Source organism: Trachypithecus francoisi, unplaced genomic scaffold (assembly GCF_009764315.1).
Source record: "Trachypithecus francoisi isolate TF-2019V2 unplaced genomic scaffold, Tfra_2.0 Lachesis_group3, whole genome shotgun sequence".
NCBI classification, from domain to species: Eukaryota; Metazoa; Chordata; class Mammalia; order Primates; family Cercopithecidae; genus Trachypithecus; species Trachypithecus francoisi.
In genome coordinates, this window is record NW_022681468.1 from 39,435,336 (window position 1) to 39,454,908 (window position 19,573).

The 19,573-nt window shown below is 36.0% G+C and overlaps 1 protein-coding gene across 10 annotated transcripts in view; it reads right to left on the reverse strand.

Moving 5' to 3' along the window:
- Positions 1-19,573, reverse strand: part of FUT8 (fucosyltransferase 8) — a 327,631-nt gene that overhangs the window by 56,715 nt on the left and 251,343 nt on the right. For all 10 annotated transcript variants that reach the window (XM_033187704.1, XM_033187708.1, XM_033187706.1 and 7 more), the window contains one exon: positions 11,442-11,679. In XM_033187704.1, the coding sequence (XP_033043595.1) occupies positions 11,442-11,679 (238 nt within the window). The remainder of the gene's footprint in view (positions 1-11,441; positions 11,680-19,573) is intronic.

The following is a 19,573-nucleotide window of genomic DNA, read 5'->3' on the forward strand; positions in this document are numbered from 1 at the left end:
TTCTGAGAGCAAAGGAGATATTGAAATAATTTTTCCATAGAGGGAATGGGCATATGTAGGCAAGTTAAAGAAATGGATACTTTCCTGTGACCTAACAATACCACTTCTATGCACATGTACAGCTTTCTAATCAACATGCTGTGAAATATTTGATGGCTGATAAAAATTTAAAGTGTAAGGATAGACATAAATAGAGCAGCTAAACAGGATGGAGAAACCAGAAATAGATCCATATATTACTGATTGATTTTAGACAAAGACACCAAGGTGATTCAAATAGGAAAAGTTTTCAACAGATAAGGTTGGAACAACTGAATAAAAATATGGAAAACAATGGCCTTAACCCTTATGCGACGCGTGAAAATTAACACTAGAGGGATCATAGACATATATGCAAAAGCTAAAACTATAAAGTTTCTGGAAGAAAACATAAGAGAATATCTTTAGGTGATCTATCTTCTGCCACTGGCACTCCTGGTTCTCAAGCCTTCAGACTCGAACTGGAATCTACACCATCAGCCCTCCAGCTCTCTGGCCTTTTAACTATAATACAGTACTGGCTTTCCTGGGTCTCCAGCTTGCAGATGGCAGATGGTGGAACTTCTCAGACTTGATAATTATGTGAGCTAATGATAAGGTACTGATCTTATAATAAATCTTTCAGGCTCCATCTCACTATATATCCTATTGGTTCAGTTTGTCTGAAGAACCCTGACTAATACAGTGGGCCATGTAGTCTCTGTTGCAACCATCCAACTCTGCCACTGTGGTGTAAAAGCAGCCACAGACAACACACTAACTAATGGGCATGAATATATTCTAATAAAACCATATTTACAAAAATAGGTAGGGGGCTAAATTTGGTCTGAGGACCATAGTTTGTCAAGCCCTTTCTTAGAGAATAAGATTTTATATGTAACACGCTGTCAGAGACTTCTGTAGCTTTGCCACCATCCCCCAGATGATAATATGGGCAGTAAAAATAATTTTTACATATAGTATAATGTGATAAAGTTTGTAAGCACTGCCCTAGGAAAATTAATATATATGCACAAACAGATATGCATAAAGATACTCACTGTCACTGTTTATAATGGCAAAAACTTGAAATAATTTATATGTTCATCAATGAGTCAATATATAAATCATGATACAGATGTACAAAAATTACAATAGTTGAATGAACTCAATTTCCATTATTAATGCATACATAAAACAAATGGGTGCCTCTAAGATGGTCATTTATGACAGGCCATAAAATAATAATCTTCCCTCTGAAATAGAGACATCACATAACTTTTAAAATGTAGAGATCATATTCTGAATTCAATCTAGGTATTATATTTCCAAAGAATGCAGAAAGATTGCTGTATAGATTCTAATATCTCAGTTTGGGTGGCCCCATGGTTGGTACTGGATCTAATCTAGAAAAGAAGAACATATAGTATAATGCCCATTTTTGCCAATGCCATATTATTAATTCTAAATTATATGGATCAAGATTTGCCAGATGTAGCAGCAGAGGCAGCTATTTAACCTACTCCCCAACTCCTACACTTGATTTCAGTGAACACAGCAAGATGGACAGTGGCAGCAAAGAAAGAAAAATACTGGTGATTTACTCATTCATCAACTACTTTTTTCACCATGCCTTAAAATCCCACTGAAGTGTTCTAGTTCATTCCTAGCCAGAACCTAGATGCACTATATTCTCCCAGAATAATAGCTTCAAATATAATATACAAGACCCAAAACCTAGAGAGGACGGGATCATACTACAGTGCTTCAATACTACATTTTTGGTTGCTTACATAATCTCTGCTGGTCTGACATTATGTAGCTCCTTCTATTCAATAGAGAGGTACCAAAGAGATGTTTTCTCAGTCAAAGGCCCTCACTTTTATGTATTTCTAATATTCAGATCCTTACGATTTGTACAATTCCATTGCTAGTGTTTAGAAAAAAAAAGACTTTTAACTGAAAAACCCCTCTCTACTTTTAGGTAAAAGTTACTTGGAAATTCCCACCTGGGGTATGTTCAGATTCCTAAGCGTTAGCTCCCACAGAGCGTAGAGCCTTCCCAGGGGCCTATTTTTGCTTCTCTTAGTATTATACACATATTAGAGCTCCAAGACAAAATGGTTTATTCCTAGTATCCCCCTTTACTCCCAGCCATCATCCTATCAACTTGCAGACCTTACGAAGACTAACTGAAGACTGTACTGAAGACTATTTTGTCAGGAGAGCTCTCTGACTGGGTTCAGTGAAGGCTCTATCTAAGAAGGCAACCTTGTCCCAGAAACTAAGAGAAACCGGTCAGCTCCTTGATTAGGAGCATATTTTTGATGTCTAATCAGTCTAGACACTGAGATTTTTATAGGGCAACCTAAATAAAACCCAACAGAAGTGGAGAATGATCCTCATGTGGGCTGGGGGAGCTAGGGAGTCAAAGCTGGCTCTCCTTGGGAGGATGGCTACACAAAAAGCCATCAAGTAGCTGAGTTTCATTAATGCTGGCTGTTAAAAGAAGTCCTGCTGAAACTCTATAACCCAATTATGCTATCATTATTATTATTTTGCTTTGTTCCCATAAAACTAAATAATAACATATGGTGATTTAGAATATATAAAGCACTGTAAAATATATTATCACTCTTAATGCTCATAACAACTCTGTAAGGCACACAGAACAGGGAGGTTAAAGGACACCATCCAAAGTCACACAGTTAATAACTTCTGACTCCAAATCAATGACACGGATCTGTCCCGGTATATGATGTTCTTCTTCATTCTTTAAGAGCCCAGCTCATGGATCTAGTGAAGTCTCTAATTCCTTCAGCCAGAAACAGTTTTTCAATTCTCTGGTGGCCCACAGGACTTTATACCTCTCTTACAACAGTACCTTTTTCCTTTTTTACATTTACAGATGTATGGGTCTCATGATACTCAATGACAAATTCCTGAAGAGTCATCTTTATATTCCCCATGGCATTTAGAAACATTCAAATTTTTACTGAATGACTAAGGCACTTCCCTGTTTATGACAGTTATCCATTTTTTTAAAGAAACTTTGTAATTAAAAACATAAATATAAATGTGCCCATTATTTATACCTAATACAGTACTTGTTGGCAGTTGTACTTTTTCAAAAGTAAAGTTAGATATCAAAATCTGAACAAGAATGGTAACTCTAATTGTAATATATCTTTTGGGAAAATCAGTATGACTTATAGTATCACTAGTTGCAATTTCTTGCTTCCAGGGAATATAACCTGAATTAAGTTTAATGGCTACTTATAATAGGAGACTAAACTTAAACTGAATCAAAAGGAGGACCTCTTTAAGAAGAGGTGGAGGACTCAACTCTTAATTATTTTCAATAACTGCTAAGAATATTTTTGATCTTTGTATTCTGGGAAGCAAAACAAAAGAAAGAAGCCCAATACCAAAGTATCATCCTAAGAAGATTTATGATTCTGTAATCTGCTTCTGACCTTCTGCTAAGGCAACAAAAATGCATGAGGAATAAAGTCTGTTACTTAAAAACACACACACACACACAAATATGTCTTTCTTTCCAATGGAACCTAATGTACAAACCACTATAGAACTTTCTTACTGAGCAACATCCTTTTGGAGGGAAAAAAAATATGTATAATTCCACTAAAGATCACGGACTTTATTATTTCCTATTCCATGAAATTAGCCTACAATTTATATAACCCTGAGAAAGGGAGACAAAGAAATTATAGATTCACATCATACTCAGAGCTCTGGCATATAAAATTAACCAAAAGGGATAGGATGCATTCTTGACTTTCTTCAAAATTTCAACAATTACCTTGTTTATAGAATCACTCTAATGTGATCCACATGTTTTAAGCAAATAAGACTGTTATCAAAATGCTACTAAAAGATTGCAATCTTCTTTTTCTATACTTTGATGTTTGAGTTGAAGGTCAACTGTGACTGAGACTCAAAGATTCACATAAGTATGTCTGAGGAAAAGAGAAAAACCCAAATACTTACAAAAGGAAGAAAGGAAGGCAAGGAGGGAAGGAAGAAGCAAGGAAGGATGGGGGGTCAATCAGGCAACTGACTACTAGCTCCTATTAGAAAAAAGATTACTTACTTCGTAATCTAGCTCCACTAGAATGTTTAAAACACGACTCAATTTGTAATAATTTATGCCAAACCTTTAAGGAATACACCTATCATAATAGGTATGTCAGTACTTATAAAAACATTGATAACTTCTGAGACAGTTATCAAGGCTATGTGGCCCAGACATCCCACAGGAAATTAAGAACACCTGGATTCTATCTCTATCTCTAACAACCTTTGATAGGTTCTAAATAGACTTTAGGGGATTTTTCAGAAACTTTTCCAATGAAATAGTTTGCCCTCCACAGTGAGGTGGATGCTACTAAATAGGTATTGCTTTTTCCTAAATCACACCTCTTTTTACCTCTGAACTCATTCTGCCAGACCTTTTCTAAAAAGGGGAGAATAAACTGCCAAAAAGATTCATTCTTAGTTAACATTTTTCAAAACAAAATCTACAGCTTAATAAAAGTGCCTCACACAGTGTGAAGGGTAATGTTTTGAAAATTGGATGGGGATCTGGGGAGAGAGGTTTTATTTGTTTATTACATTTATTTTTTATTCATTTATTTTTTTGAAACAGAGTCTTGCTCTGTTGCCCAGGCTGGAGTGCAGTGGCTCCATCTCTGCTCACTGCAAGCTCCGCCTCTCAGGTTCAAGTGATTCTTCTGTCTCCGCCTCCTGAGTAGCTGGTATTACAGGCTCCCGCCACCACGCCCGGCTAATTTTTTTTGTAATTTTAGTAGAAATGGGGTTTCACCACGTTGGCCAGGCTGGTCTTGAACTCCTGACCTCTGGTGATTGGCCTGCCTCAGCCTTCCAATGTGCTGGGATTACAGGCATGAGCTGCCGTGCCCGGCCTCATTTTTTACTTTTAATGTGCTCTGGTCAAACGCTTAGCACTGTGTAAATAACCTAGAAGGTAAATAAACTATAAGTGCCTTGCTGCCTTGCTGCCATATGGAGTCTCCGTCAAGGTAAAACAAACAGCTAAAAAAAACTCATAGAATGGTGTTTCTTAAAATTTTCCACCAAAATGCTAACAGCAGTGGAAGGTAAACTCACACTACTGAGAATATGAAGACTGGCCTCAATCAATGGGCTGGAGTTTGATCAGATTTTCATTTTATACCATTATAGATCTTGTTTTATTATCTGAAAATGATTTACCAGTAAATAAAATTAATAGTCCAAGAAAATGTACCATGTTTTATCCTGGTAGGTTGCAAATCTCTAATTCACTTTCCCCAGGTTTACTCAAAACTCAATTTGAGCACAGGATAAATATGAAAATAAATATCTATAATTGTAAGAGTGTAAGCTCACAAGGGTCAAGGCTATAATGTGGACAAAGTTTCAGTTCCCTATTCCCGTATTTCCTGATGATCTCAATGAGATTTTAATGAGATACCATGGACTTCTATGTCCTCAAGTGGGAAATGAAAGAAGATGTCATGGTGAAAAGCAGTTTGACTTCTTCTGAGACATAAGTATATTCTAACTGGTATTTTAAATTCCGGAAACAAAGATCTTTCTTTCTTTTATGGCCCACAAGTAGTAAAACAAAAAAGTTTTATAGCAGTTCAATCAAAAGTCCTTATGTACCTGCAATTATATTTGTTTAGGTTAATGATTCTAAAAGGAGTCAGGTAAAGGGCAGAGAAACCTACTAGAATCTTGGAGAGGAGACATCTAGCTTTTCAACTATATGTGGTATCAACTCACTCTCCAAATCGCCTCCCTGCACAACCACATCTTTCCTGCAACAAAGCCAGTTTCACTAATTACACAGAATAACCATTACAAGCAAGAGTATACCTTCTATCTCAGGTATGTTGAGATTAAAAAAAATACTTAGAACTGCTGAAGGCTTAAGGTAGCTGCAGAGAGACTATGAGTGGCCCAGAAATTTATTTTGATTAAATGGTGGATTTATTAAGCATAGAGAAATTCTGAATGTCTAGAAGTTATTATTAGAAGTTATCTTGCTTCTATGTATTTCTTTCAACTTTTCCATTTAACTTAAAAAAAAAAAAAAACATATGAAGCTCTTATAAAGGCATGATTTTCATCTCAGAATAAAAGGATAACTTTCCTGTTGTTGCAGCTTATAACCTAATAATATATTCCAGGTGGACAGGGAGGTAGGTAATGAGTATCATGAGTTTTTTTAAAGAGCTAAACTGAGGTTCAGAAGCTAAAGTTAATTCACAAAGTTCAGAAAGCTAAAAACAACAGAACTGGATCAGACTCACAGTCCAATATCCTTCCTCTCTCTCAGATCACCTAAACAGAGAAATCAAGACTTTTTGCAGCATAAGGGATCAAAAATAGTAAATGTACTTGTTTTAAGTTTCTATTAATACAATTACCAAAGACTGAACATACTACTGTAAAAAGACTTAACAGACACATATCTATAGCCTAATATGTATATTATACCTATATATTCTTAATCACATTATTGCTTAATATCAGTTTATAAACTGGTCTACCTGACGTCAATCATTATAAGGATATAACTTGGTTAGAATATTTAGATGATTCCAATAGACATCTTAGTAGTTTTGTAAAGGTTAAAATATCAGTTTCAAAGGAAAGATTGAAAGTATAATTTTATTTGTGTTCTATTTGCTAAAGATTTTCCTTCTGACCTGAGTGAGATATTTGAATAAACAGTTTAATAGTTATGAGATAACAAAAAAAGGCACCTGAAATCAACTTCTTATAACTCTGTCTACTCTCTAAACCAAAATCAAGAAAAGAGCTTTGAATCTTGAATTAAAACCTGTCAGTTTTAGTGAAGAACAAAAATACACAACCATCAAAATGGAAATCCTATAAGTGATGCTTGTTTTTAAAATGAAACATTAGCTAGTCTCTCAGTATTCAAGCTTTACAATGAACTACTACTAGTTCCCCTAGTGACTCCATGTTCTCTTGCCTCTCTTTCTACATATTGTGCCCACTGACAGAAAATTTTCCACCATGTCCCTACCTGGTTGACTCCTACGCATAATTTAGGTCTCAGCTTAAAAATCATTTCTTCCAAAAGAACCCCAAATATGTATTAGATATTTGCTTCAGGATAGTCTTAACTTACCCATACCACCACATTAACACAACATATTTTAATTGCTTATTTAGTTGTCTACCGTTCCCCCTTGACTGCCCTTTACAGGAAAGAGACTGTGTCTGTCTTCATGTAGTCCAGCATAGGTATCTAGCAAACAGCAAATACTTTAATTGAATTACTTTTATTTTAAGGCTGCCGCCACATAAAAAGATGTCAAATAAAACTCTTTGACTAAAACCTTTTGGAAATGAAGCATGGAGAGAAGGTTACCATTCAGTTTAGATAAGTGAATATACCAAATGGTCATCTACCTAGACATGTATTTAAACCAGGCACTTCGCCTCCAGGGCATCAAACTTCATCATATTTATAAATTTTTTTTTACTAGTCATTATTTTCATTTACAAATAAAATTTTTCAATTACATTTATCATATTAAGAATTCAGTTTAACTTATTTATTTTTTAAGATAGTGGGAAAAAGACAAGAGGAAGAAAGACAAAACAGTCTAGGTTAACTGTTAAGGGGAATAATTTTTAATTTTTACAAGGAAAAAGTTTGAAGGGAGGAACTGAATTTATTTTTTGTTTTTTTTTTTTTGAGACGGAGTCTGGCTCTGTCACCCAGGCTGGAGTGCTGTGGCCGGATCTCAGCTCACTGCAAGCTCCGCCTCCCGGGTTCACGCCATTCTCCTGCCTCAGCCTCCCGGGTAGCTGGGACTACAGGTGCCCGCCACCTCGCCCGGCTAGTTTTTTTTTTCTTTTTTGTAGTTTTTAGTAGAGACGGGGTTTCACCGTGTTAGCCAGGATGGTCTCGATCTCCTGACCTCGTGATCCGCCCGTCTCGGCCTCCCAAAGTGCTGGGATTACAGGCTTGAGCCACCGCGCCCGGTGAAGTGAGGAACTGAATTTAAATGGAGTTCTCTATCACTAAACCATCTATTCAATGGTATTTATATAAGCTAGAACTGTATTTTGAAAGCTAGTCATCATATATAGCCTAAAATAGTCAATATCTTTTAAAAAACAAACTTATAAATTGTTGGCCGGGCGCGGTGGCTCAAGCCTGTAATCCCAGCACTTTGGGAGGCCGAGACGGGCGGATCACGAGGTCAGGAGATCGAGACCATCCTGGCTAATACGGTGAAACCCCGTCTCTACTAAAAAATACAAAAAACTAGCCGGGCGACGAGGCGGGCGCCTGTAGCCCCAGCTACTCGGGAGGCTGAGACAGGAGAATGGTGTGAACCCGGGAGGCGGAGCTTGCAGTGAGCTGAGAGCTGGCCACTGCACTCCAGCCTGGGCAGCAGAGCAAGACTCCGTCTCAAAAAAAAAAAAAAATTATAAATTGTTGAGGCCAGGCACAGTGGCTCATGCCTATAATCCCAGCAGTTTGGGAGGCTGAGGCAGAAGGACTGCTTGAGACCAGGAGTTTAAGATCAGCCTGGGCAATACAGTGAGACCCTATTTCTAACAAAAAATAAAATAACTAGCTGGGCATGATGGAGCATGCCTGTAGTCCCAGGTGCTGTGGAGGCTGAAGTGAGAGGACTGCTTAAGCCCACAAGTTCGAGGCTGCAGTGAGCTAGGATCATGTCCCTGCACTCCAGCCTTGGTGTCAGAGCAAGACTCTGTCTCTAAAAACAAAACACAACAAAACAAAAATAAATAAATAAATAAATATTGTTGAAAGGTACTTCAAATCATTAAACATAAAGGCAAGATTCCCATTTTGAATTATCACAAGCAATCTATGTGGAAGAATTGGGTCTAGTATGTGTAGTTAGTTCAGGTTGAGGAAACATCTTTTGGTGTAAAAAACTAAATTGATCATTTCATCATCAACCTTAGGACATGTAAACTATTAGGAATAGACATGGCATGTACAGGTGATGGGAAATATTTTGATTACTTTTTACTGGAAGCATCACCTTTAGTATTTTCCTTCACTTAACCATTTTACTTGGTACAAAGGATATAGTTTCACACACAAACATAAAATAATGCAGAAGAAAAATAGACATCAACCTATAATAAGGTATGATATAGCTATGAAACGATCAATGTGCAAACTAATTCCTGCACTGGTGGAGAGACTTGAACAAGAATTACTAAATTCCATCTGTAGGGACATCATGTCAAGTTATGTATGAACAATAATAATTTCACAGTAATGGTGACAAAGGAACTATCCCAAGATTTTTTACAACTCAGAATGGCAACAGACATAGTTGATTTATAACTAACTAAAGGATTAATGTCAAGGAGCTTATTAAAATTCACTATTTCCTTTAATTCTTGGAAATATGTTCAATAGTTTCTCTAAAGGGTACATATATAATGTAAATAAGCAGACAGAAATCTATGGCAGTTATACTCTTCATAAAAACAAAAATATTCTAACCTTAAAAGAAATCTCTTTTCAGATATAAGATTGGTATCTAAATTATTAAAACTATTTTATTTAATTTCTAGATATTCCAGGCAGTTTCTGTGCCTCTAATCATCATTCTGCTAAGTAAAGTGTTTGGCATGGGTTTACTGATAAGGACTTAGACGGGGGGTATGGAGAAGTGAAAGTGCTAACCAGAGTTCTGGCATTTATAAGCTGTATGACCCTGGGTAAGTCATTTAGCCTTTACTAGGCCTTTGATTCCAGATGAATAAAGAAAGGATGATTTCTACATCCTCTTTAGTTGTAACATTAAGAAATTCTGAGTGTTTGAAATTCAAGCCATTTAAAATTTTCATACCCTGTGGTTGCCACTACAGACTATAAAATGTACAAGTAAGAATTAAAAATCAAACAAACCAAATAACCACTTGTAGTATACAGGCAGGGCTAAACTGCATATTAAACCTGATAAATCTGGTAACTTCACTTTTCTGACTACCATCCAAAAAGTTTTCTCCCCCTAGAACCAGAGAAGCAAAGTTTGGCCCTACCTATTATTTCCACAATCAAGGAAGTTTAAACTGAACTAAAGTCCATGAAATGAAAAAAGTTAGCCACAGTGGGGCTGGCAGAGTTTCTTTTCCTGAATGATAGATTTAGTATCTTCCTAACCTTTATAACCAATCTGTTGGCACTAGCTGTGAAAAGTACAGACCAGATCAGGAGAAGATGAAACTTTAAAACTAAAGCTCAACTAGGTTCTAGATAAAGAGGTTCACCTTAAAATCTGAAGTGAGTTAAAAATAAAAAATCGGTTGATATATAAAATGAGGCTTCTACCCTATAGAAGACAAAAATCACAAAATACTTTTAATCCATACAGGACCTCTTGCAGAGCAACTCAAACGTATTTTATAGAAAGTACTCAAGTTTCATGACACTTCTGCAGAGTCAGATATTACTGATTTTTTTTCAAAGGAGGCAAAAGAAATGAAGGAACCAAAGTTACTTTGCTGATGGCATAGCTCCCTATTTTGTATCTAGTGTTGTAGCTTGTGAAAAAAGGTGCTTAGCTCCATAATAAATGATACTAACTGAAATGCCTCAGTTTTTTGAAAAATGTTGGAATTCCCACAAGATGTGAGTGCAGAGGATGTGTATTGTCTTGCTTAGCATTTATCCTGATTACTTAATTCAGTATTTGTCACACTGTAGGCACACATTATACATTTGTTTAATGAATAAAGGCTATTCATAGTAGCTAAAAATTACTAGATATGAGTTCATATATCAGGTAGTAAGTGCATTACATATATTATTTCATTTAATCTAGCAACAATTCAATAAAGTAAGTTATTACTCTTCATTTTACTGATAAGGAAACTAAGACCTAGGTTAAGTAACTTGTCCAAGATTACAAAACAATAAAGCCACAATTTAAACAAGGTGGAGTTTTATGAAGACTTCTAGGTGATTCTCATGCATGTTCATGCTACTCATATATAGTAGTCCATATAAACTGGACTACTTTATATGATGATTTCATATTAAAATGAGTTCAATAATGTGAAATCATCCTACAGACTGAAAGGCATATCATTATAATTAAAATATTAAATTATGCTCCCTGAAAAAAACTCAGTGATTTTGCTAAATCCACATAAAAATGAGCATCAGAAATGAAATACATAATAAAATACTTTTAAAATAAAATACTGTTCTTCGAGATTTTATCTGGGTAATGTATAGTATTCATGGATCCAGAGGAAAAGATGAGTATGTTCCATGAAGGTCTACCTAGAAATCTAATAATCTGGTAATTGAGTGAATCAGCCCAGAGATCTCATATGCTGCACAAGCTCCTTACCTGACCAGTGTCCAGTGGAGATGCCAGATCTGTCTGTGCATGTCTCACTTACAGGCCTGAATACAGTCTCCCATCCACCAGTAGCATAGCGCCAATTCTGAGATTCCAAGATGAGTGTTCGCTGTGTGCCATATGCAATCATGAAGCAGTAGACCACATGATGGAGTTGACAGCCATAGCCACAGCCTTTGTTGATATTACACACCAGCTTCTTGGCTTTGCTGCAGTCCTTGGGATTCTGTCAGGGAGAAAGAGAAACAAAAATAAAGATAAGTTGTACAGAGAGGTCAATTTCTCTCTCTCTTTTTTTTTTTTTGCTTTCAGCTTCAGGGGCACGTGTGCAGGTTTGTTCTATAAATTGTATGTCGTGGGGGTTTGGTATACAGCCCAAGTAATCAGCATAGTAAGTGACATGTGGTTTTTTGATCTTCACCCTCCTCCCACCTTTCACCCTCAAGTAGGCCCCAATGTCTACAATTCTCTTGTGTCCATATGTACTCAATGTTTAGCTCTCACTTTTAATAAGAATATGAAGTGTTTGGTTTTCTGTTCCTGCATTAATTTGCTTAGGATAGTGACCTCTAGCTCCGTCCATGTTGCTGCAAAGGACATGGTCTCATTCTTTTTTAAGGCTTCATACTATTCCATGATATATATGTACCACATCTTTTTTCTAGTCTACCACTGATGGGCAACTAGGTTTATTCCATGTCTTTGCAATTGCAAATAGTGCTGTGATTAACATATAAGTGCATGTGTCTTTATAGCAGAATAATTTATATTCCTTTGGTTATATACCCAATAATGGGATTGCTGGGTCAAATGGTAGCTCTCTGAGTTCTTTGAGAAACTGCCAAACTACTTTCCAATGGTTGAACTAATTTACATTTCCATTGGCAATGTATAAATGCCCCTTTTCTCTGCAGCCTTACCAGCATGTTATTTTTTGTCTTTTTAATAACAACATTCTGACTGTTATCTCATTCTGATGGTATATCACTGTGATTCTGATTTGCATTTCTCTAATGATTAGTGATGTTTCATACTTATTGACTGTGTATATGTCTTTTGAAAAGTGTCTGTCATGTCCTTTGCCTTTTTAATAATGTTGCTTTTTGCTTGTTAATTTAAGTTCCCTATAGATTCTAGATATTAGCCCTTTCATGGCTTGCAAATATTTTCTCCCATTCTGTTGGTTGTCTGTTTACTCTGTTGATAATTTCTTTTGCTGTTCAGAAGCTCTTTAATTAGGTTCCATTTGCCAATTTTGTTTCTGTTGCAACTGCTTTTGGTGTCTTCATCATGCAATCTTTGCCAGGGCCTATATCCATAATGGTATTTCCTAGGTTTTCTTCTAGAGTTTTTATGGTTTTAGGTTTTACATTTAAGTCTTTTATCTATCTTGACTTAATTTTTGTATACAGTGAAAGGAAGGGGTCCAGTTTCAATCTTCTGCATATAGCTAGCCAGTTATCCCAGCACAATTTATTGAATAGGGAGTCCTTTCTCCTTGGCTTGTTTTTGTCAGCTTTGTCAAAGATTAGAAAGTTGTAGGTGTATGACTTTATTTCCAGACTCTCCATTCTGTACCACTGGTTTATATGTCTGTTTTTGTACCAGTACCATGCTGTTTGGTATGGTGATACATGGTATGGGTACCATGGTGTCTGGTACCAATACCATGGTTACTGTAGCCTTGTAGTATAGTTTGAATTCGGGTAATGCGATGCTTCCAGCTTTGTTCTTTTTGCTTAGGATTGCTTGGGCTATTCAGCTCTTTTCTGAGTCTGTATGAATTTTACATCAGTTTTTTCTAGTTCTGTGAAGAATGTCATTGGCAGTTTGATGGGAATAGCATAGAATCTGTAAATTGCTTTGGGCACTATGGCCATTTTAATGATATTGATTCTTCCTACCCATGAGCCTGGAGTGTTTTTCCATTTGTTTGTGTCATCTCCGATTTCTTTGAGCAGTGTTTTGTAATTCTCCTTGTAGAGATCTTGCACCTCCCTAGTTAGCAGTATTCTTGGGTATTTCATTCTTTTTGTGGCAATTGTGACTAGGATTCCATTCTTGATTGAGCTCTCACGTTGGACATTACTGGTGTATAGAAATGCTACTGATTTTTGTACAGTGATTTTGTAGTATGAAACTTTGCTGAAGTTGTTTTTCAGATCTAGGAGCTTTTGGGTAGGGACTATGGGATTTTCTAGGTGTAGGATCATACTGCCTGTAAAGAGAGGTAGTTTGACTTCCTTTCTTCCTATTTGGATGCCTTTAATTTTTTCCTCTTGCCTGCCTGTCTGCTCTGGCTAGGACTTTTAGAACTATGTTAAATAGCAATGGTGAGAGTGGGCATCCTTGTCTTGTTCCAGGTCTCAAGGGGAAGGCTTCCAGCTTTTGTCCACTCAGTATGGTGTTGGTCTGTGGATTCATCATAGATGGGTCTTACTATTTATAGGTATGTTCCTTCGATGGCTAGTCTGTTGAGGATTTTTAACATGAAGAAATTCTGAATTTTATTGAAAGCCTTTTCTGCATCTATTGAGATAATCTTTTTGTTTTTAGTTCTGCCTATGTGATGAATCACATTTATGGATTTGTGTATGTTGAACCAATCTTGCATCCCAGGGATAAAGCCTATTTGATTGTGGTGAATTAGCTTTTTGTTATGCTGCTGGATTTGGCTTGCTATTATTTTGTTGAGGATTTTTACTTCTATGTTCATCAAGGATATTGGCCTGATGTTTTCTTTTTGTTCTTGTGTCTTTGCCAGGTTTTGGTATCAGAATGATGCTGCCCTCATAGAACGAGTTAGGGAGGAGTCTCTCCTCCTCAATTTTTTGGAACAGTTTCAGTAGGAATGGTGCCAGGTCTTCTTAAATGTGTGGTAGAATTTGGCTGTCTATCCCTGGGCCTTTTCTGGATGGCAGGCTTTTTATTACTAATTAAATTTCAGAACTTGTTATTGGTCTGTTCAGGGTATGAATTTCTTCCTGGTTCAGTCTTGGGAGGTTGTATGTTTCCAGGAATTATTTCTTGTAGGTTTTCTAATTTGTGTTCACAGAGGTGTTCATAATAGTCTCTGATGGTATTTTTGTGGAGTTGGGGTGATGTTCCCTTAACTTCTCTTTACAGGTGACAAGTACCAAAAATCATAAAATAGGTCAGGACTGATCCAGTATGTTTCTTATTTAGGAAAGAATCCTGCTGGATTGGATTTCAATGAATCCAATGAAAACTGTACGTACGTATTTAAGGAGACTGCAGTGAAAAGCAAGTTTCTTGGGAAGAACTCTAAACAAATGTGAAATTAAGCAGTTACATTTAAAAATTCTTTCACTTCTTATTTTTAACACTGCATTTTGTTTTTTATTTTTTAATTTTAAGTATAAGAATACATGTGTAGGTTTGTATATAGGTAAACTTGTGTCATGGGGGGTTTGTTGTACAGATTATTTAGTCACCCAGGTTGTAAGTCTAGTATTCATTAGTTATTTCTCCTGATCCTCTCCCTCCTCCCACTGTCCACCCTCCAATAGGCCCCAGTGTCTGTGGTTCCCCTCTACGTGTCCATGTGTTCTCATCATTTAGTTCCTACTTATAAGTGAAAATATGCAGTATTTGGTTTTCTGTTTCTGCATTAGTTTGCTAAGGATAACGGCCTCCATCTCCATCCATGCCCCTGCAAAGGACATGATCTCATTCTTTTTTACGGTTGCATAGTATTCCATAGTATATATGTACCACACTTTCTTTACCCAGTCTACCACTGATGGGCATGTAGGTTGATTCCATGTCGTTGCTATCATGAATAGTGCTGCAATGAACATATGCATGCATCTTTAAAGTAGAATGATTTATCATCCTTTGCGTACAAATCCAGTAATGGGATTGCTGGGTCAAATGGTTTTTGGTTGAGTAATTTCCACACTGCTTTCTACAATGGCTGAACTAATTTACATTCCCACCAGCAGTGTATAAGTTCTTTCTTTCACTTCTTTATTACTCAGTCTCTTACTTCTTTCACTTCTTCGTCACTCAGAACATGCAAATGGAATCATCTCTGAATTATAAGTTGCATACATCAATATCTTTATGAAAAAAGTAAAACAGTTCATTTATTCCAGCAGCACTTCAGCATTCTGAGCTTATCTTCTACGATGAAACTCAAATTATCTTAAAAGAAAAATTCTAATTTCTCTGTTAATTCCATCTATCTCCACAATTTTATATATTACAACAAAATCTACTTTTTCATTATGAAGTAAAAGTCACTGAGTAAAGGGATATCTGATTTCAACAATTACAAAATATCAGGCATGGAACATTTAAAAAAATCATACTTGATGATAGCTACCAGCCATTTTCACAACTGAATGTAGAACTGGCTAACCTGAGATGTAGTATGCCACTTTTTAATTGGGAGATCCAGACAGCAAATGTTTAGCTAACATGATAATTTCTTTTTCTTCCATTCTAAAGTTCAACTTTTCTTTAATTTGGATGAGCTATTGCTAAATTATTCCTAGGCATCTTAGTTCTTCATATAACAAAATTAGTTTGAGAAGTTCTCCTAGCTATTTTGTCTATGAGACAGAGAATGAGTGACTCTAAGAACAGAATCTTTTATCCTACATAGCAAGAGGCAATGTAACCAGTTCTCAATTTATATGAGCCTTGAATAATGCAGTCACCAAACATCAACTTTAAAACTACTTTCCAGGGATATCATCTGTCCTGTCAAGCAGAGCCCTAGAAACAAAAGGTGCAGTTTGTAAAGTGATTCCAAAGGAAAAACTGAGAAGGGAAAATACAAGTTACCTCCACAACAGGTAGCTTTCATATTCAAATGTGTCACAGCAAGCTGGTCTTTTTTTAGATCAAAGCAGAAATACCATCAAGAACCTTAGGAAGAGTTAAGAGCCTTTTTGAATCTGAGAGAACCCTGATAAAATTCAGCAAGATTTGGTCAATATTGCTTCCACAATAAAGTAGTAGAGTTGCTGATTCTTTGAAACTATGAACTCATGGCAGACTCCTAAAGCAATAAGCATTCTCACACTTGTTGCTATAGCCACAAAAGATCTGAGAGGAACAGAGGAGTGTGGTAACATGTGGGAATGGGAGATCTGCATCATTTAATTTCTGTGCAATATTGTATAAGGATCCTGGGAATAAATAATATTCTCAAACTGATCCAAAGGTTTATTATTGACTCAGTTTATCAAAAGAATGGACAAATAACATTGACATTTGTCAGATTTTCATGAGAAACAGAATACTTGAATATCACTAAAATTCATATGAATGAAAAAGGAAATGTCCTTCATATCTTCTTCAATAAACCTTTTCTTTTAGAACAGTTTTTAGATGTACTAAATTACTGCAAAGATAGTACAGAGAATTCCCATATACCTCACACCCAATTTCCCCTACTATTACATCTGATGTTAGTCGTCTTCTTCTTCTTTTTTTTTTTTTTTTAAGGAAAAAAAGAGTGAAGGAACATAATAATTGAAACATCTGACCTTTAGTTTGGAAACTACAGATTTTCTATTTAAAAGAAGACTCACATCTACATTTAAGAAAGTATATTCACTGTGTTAAGAATAGAGTTTGACTAGAACCTAACACTTTGAGCACAAGAGCTGAGACCTAAAAGGGCAATCTGTACAAGTGGTTTAATGAATGATGCTTAGTGTATCTCAAATCAAGCTGAAGACAGACTATATTAATTCTTTTCTGTTTATGTCATAGAGGACACAAAGAAAGAGGTAAAATCCATTATGCTTGATTCTGAAATGAGAAATGTCTATACATATAAGGTGATGAATGGAAGACTCGAAGGGTGATATGAGAAAATGAATGATTGTACTGATAACAGTAAATGAAACACTGAAAAAGCTCAGAGGAGTCACAGCCCAATTTTTTTGTCCAAATAATATTTAGAAGTCTGGAAAATTCAAAATAACTTGCTCATAAAAGTTCCAGAAAAAGAGAGAGGACACTAAAGAATAGAAAAGGTATTTAGGTTCCTAACACAAGATTAGGTTTATCAGAGTACACATCTAGAAAAAAAATAAAGCAACAACTCTGAAATGAACAGGAATTTATTCTGATGAAAAGGAACTTTAGAGAAAACCCCTATTCTAAGTCAAGCCTTTGTTATCCAGCATTGTTACAGAATAGCAACAAATATAAAGAGATTTATGGGACTCTATAAAAGGGATACAGAGCCATAGTTTCGTAGTTTTCAAATTTCTTACCAAATAGCTCTTGTCAGTTACCACTGATCCTAGTTTTATACTATCCAGTTGATGTCTGCAAAAGACTAGAAAATGTGTCATATCCATGAGCAAGATATATAGAAGGGTCTCATTACTAAAAGAAGCTTTACTCTAAACTATAAACACAATAAATTATGTTTTATAATATGAGATTTTTGTATATGGGATCTACTTAAAAGTCAGACTCACCAATAGGCAGATATATTCTAGCTCCTTGAATAATGATAATTCAAGTTTTAGAAATACAAGGTAAATTTGTGAAAATTACCTAAGACAAACATTCTCTAATGAAAGGGCTTGGATAGAGAGGTTAAAGATATGATTTTGGTCCAATGAAGGTTCTGCTATGAACTCAATTGTGTGATTTGGTTTCAACTGGTTAGTTTAAAATAGACACAAAAATGACCTCCCTACACAGCCTCTCCCTGTTCACTCACCCTTCTTTCTCAGAGCTACTATGAGGCTAAATAAATGAGATGGTGTATGCACAAAATTAATCTGAACATACTTCTTATTTATCCTCATAATTTCAAAAGACATTATTTCACACTGAATAAATCCAGTTTTTTGTATGTGTGTGTTCTTTTTGAGTGTTAGTGTTGCAAGGGAGCCCAATCACCGGTCTTTATATGCTAACAACGTTATATAACATTTTTGTAATTATACTTCATCAGCAAAGCTGTCACCATAGTACATATAAATCAAGAAATAAGGATTTAAGATATAACAGGATTCTTTTGAATTCAGTTCCCTTTTTATTTTCTTCAATTATTATTTTTGAGAAAAGATCTGGCTCTATTACCTAGGCTGGAGTGCAGTGGCACAATCATGGTTCACCACAACCTCAACCTCCTGGGCTCAAGCCATCCTCCCACCTCAGCCCCCCAAGTAGCCCAGCTAATTTTCGTATTTTTTGGTAGAGACGGGTTTTCCCATGTCGCCCAGGCTGATCTCGACCTTGTGAACTTAAGCCATCCTCCCACCTCAGGCTTCCAAAGTGCTGGGATTACAGGCATGAGCCACCACTCCTGGCGCAATTATTTTCTTTTACACTATCTGAGGCATTTCATCTGACACTATTAGTTTCCAAGAATGACCCTGCTTCAACAGAGCTGAAAGCTGTGTTTGTTCTCTCTGCCCTATAAATCAACAGTTGGGAACAATACTTGAATTAATAAGCCTCCAACCAAAATGGTGTTTGAAGGAAAACAGCAGTCCTTAGAAATAAAGGATTACTAATTCAGTAAGGTACCATCATAACGCTGACATATTTTACTTAGGTTAAAATACAAAAATAGTCACTGTTAGACATATTTCAAATTAGGATACCAGGTTAATTTCCCCTTTGCAAAAAAAGAACAATTTTCAATCAACTAGTAAACCATAGGTGTTTTTCTATTACTTAGGATTTACAGGTTTCCACTGACTCCACTTAGTATATTAGTAGCATTGTGAATTATAAAATATTACAAAATAGTACTGATTTTGTGGCTTTTAATGATTTTTTCTATAATTTTTAATAAAGATTTTTCCTACACACCAATAAAAGCAACTTCAGAGTACAAATTTTCCAGCCACAATGTAATATCCCTCACCTGCCCAGAGTTACTATTGACCAAAAACACTGCAGAAAAAGGCTAAATTAACAACAAAGAAAACATTTAGTCAATATAAACTGGACATAATATCTCCAGCCGCCTCTTGCAAACAGTAAATGCTCAATAACCATTAGTTCAACTGAATTACATCTACAGAGACAAAGGTGATGTCAAGTCCATAGTCATAAAAATAAATTAACAGGTGGCAAACCCTCTCAGGTTCAAGAGATCTGTGCAGGTATCT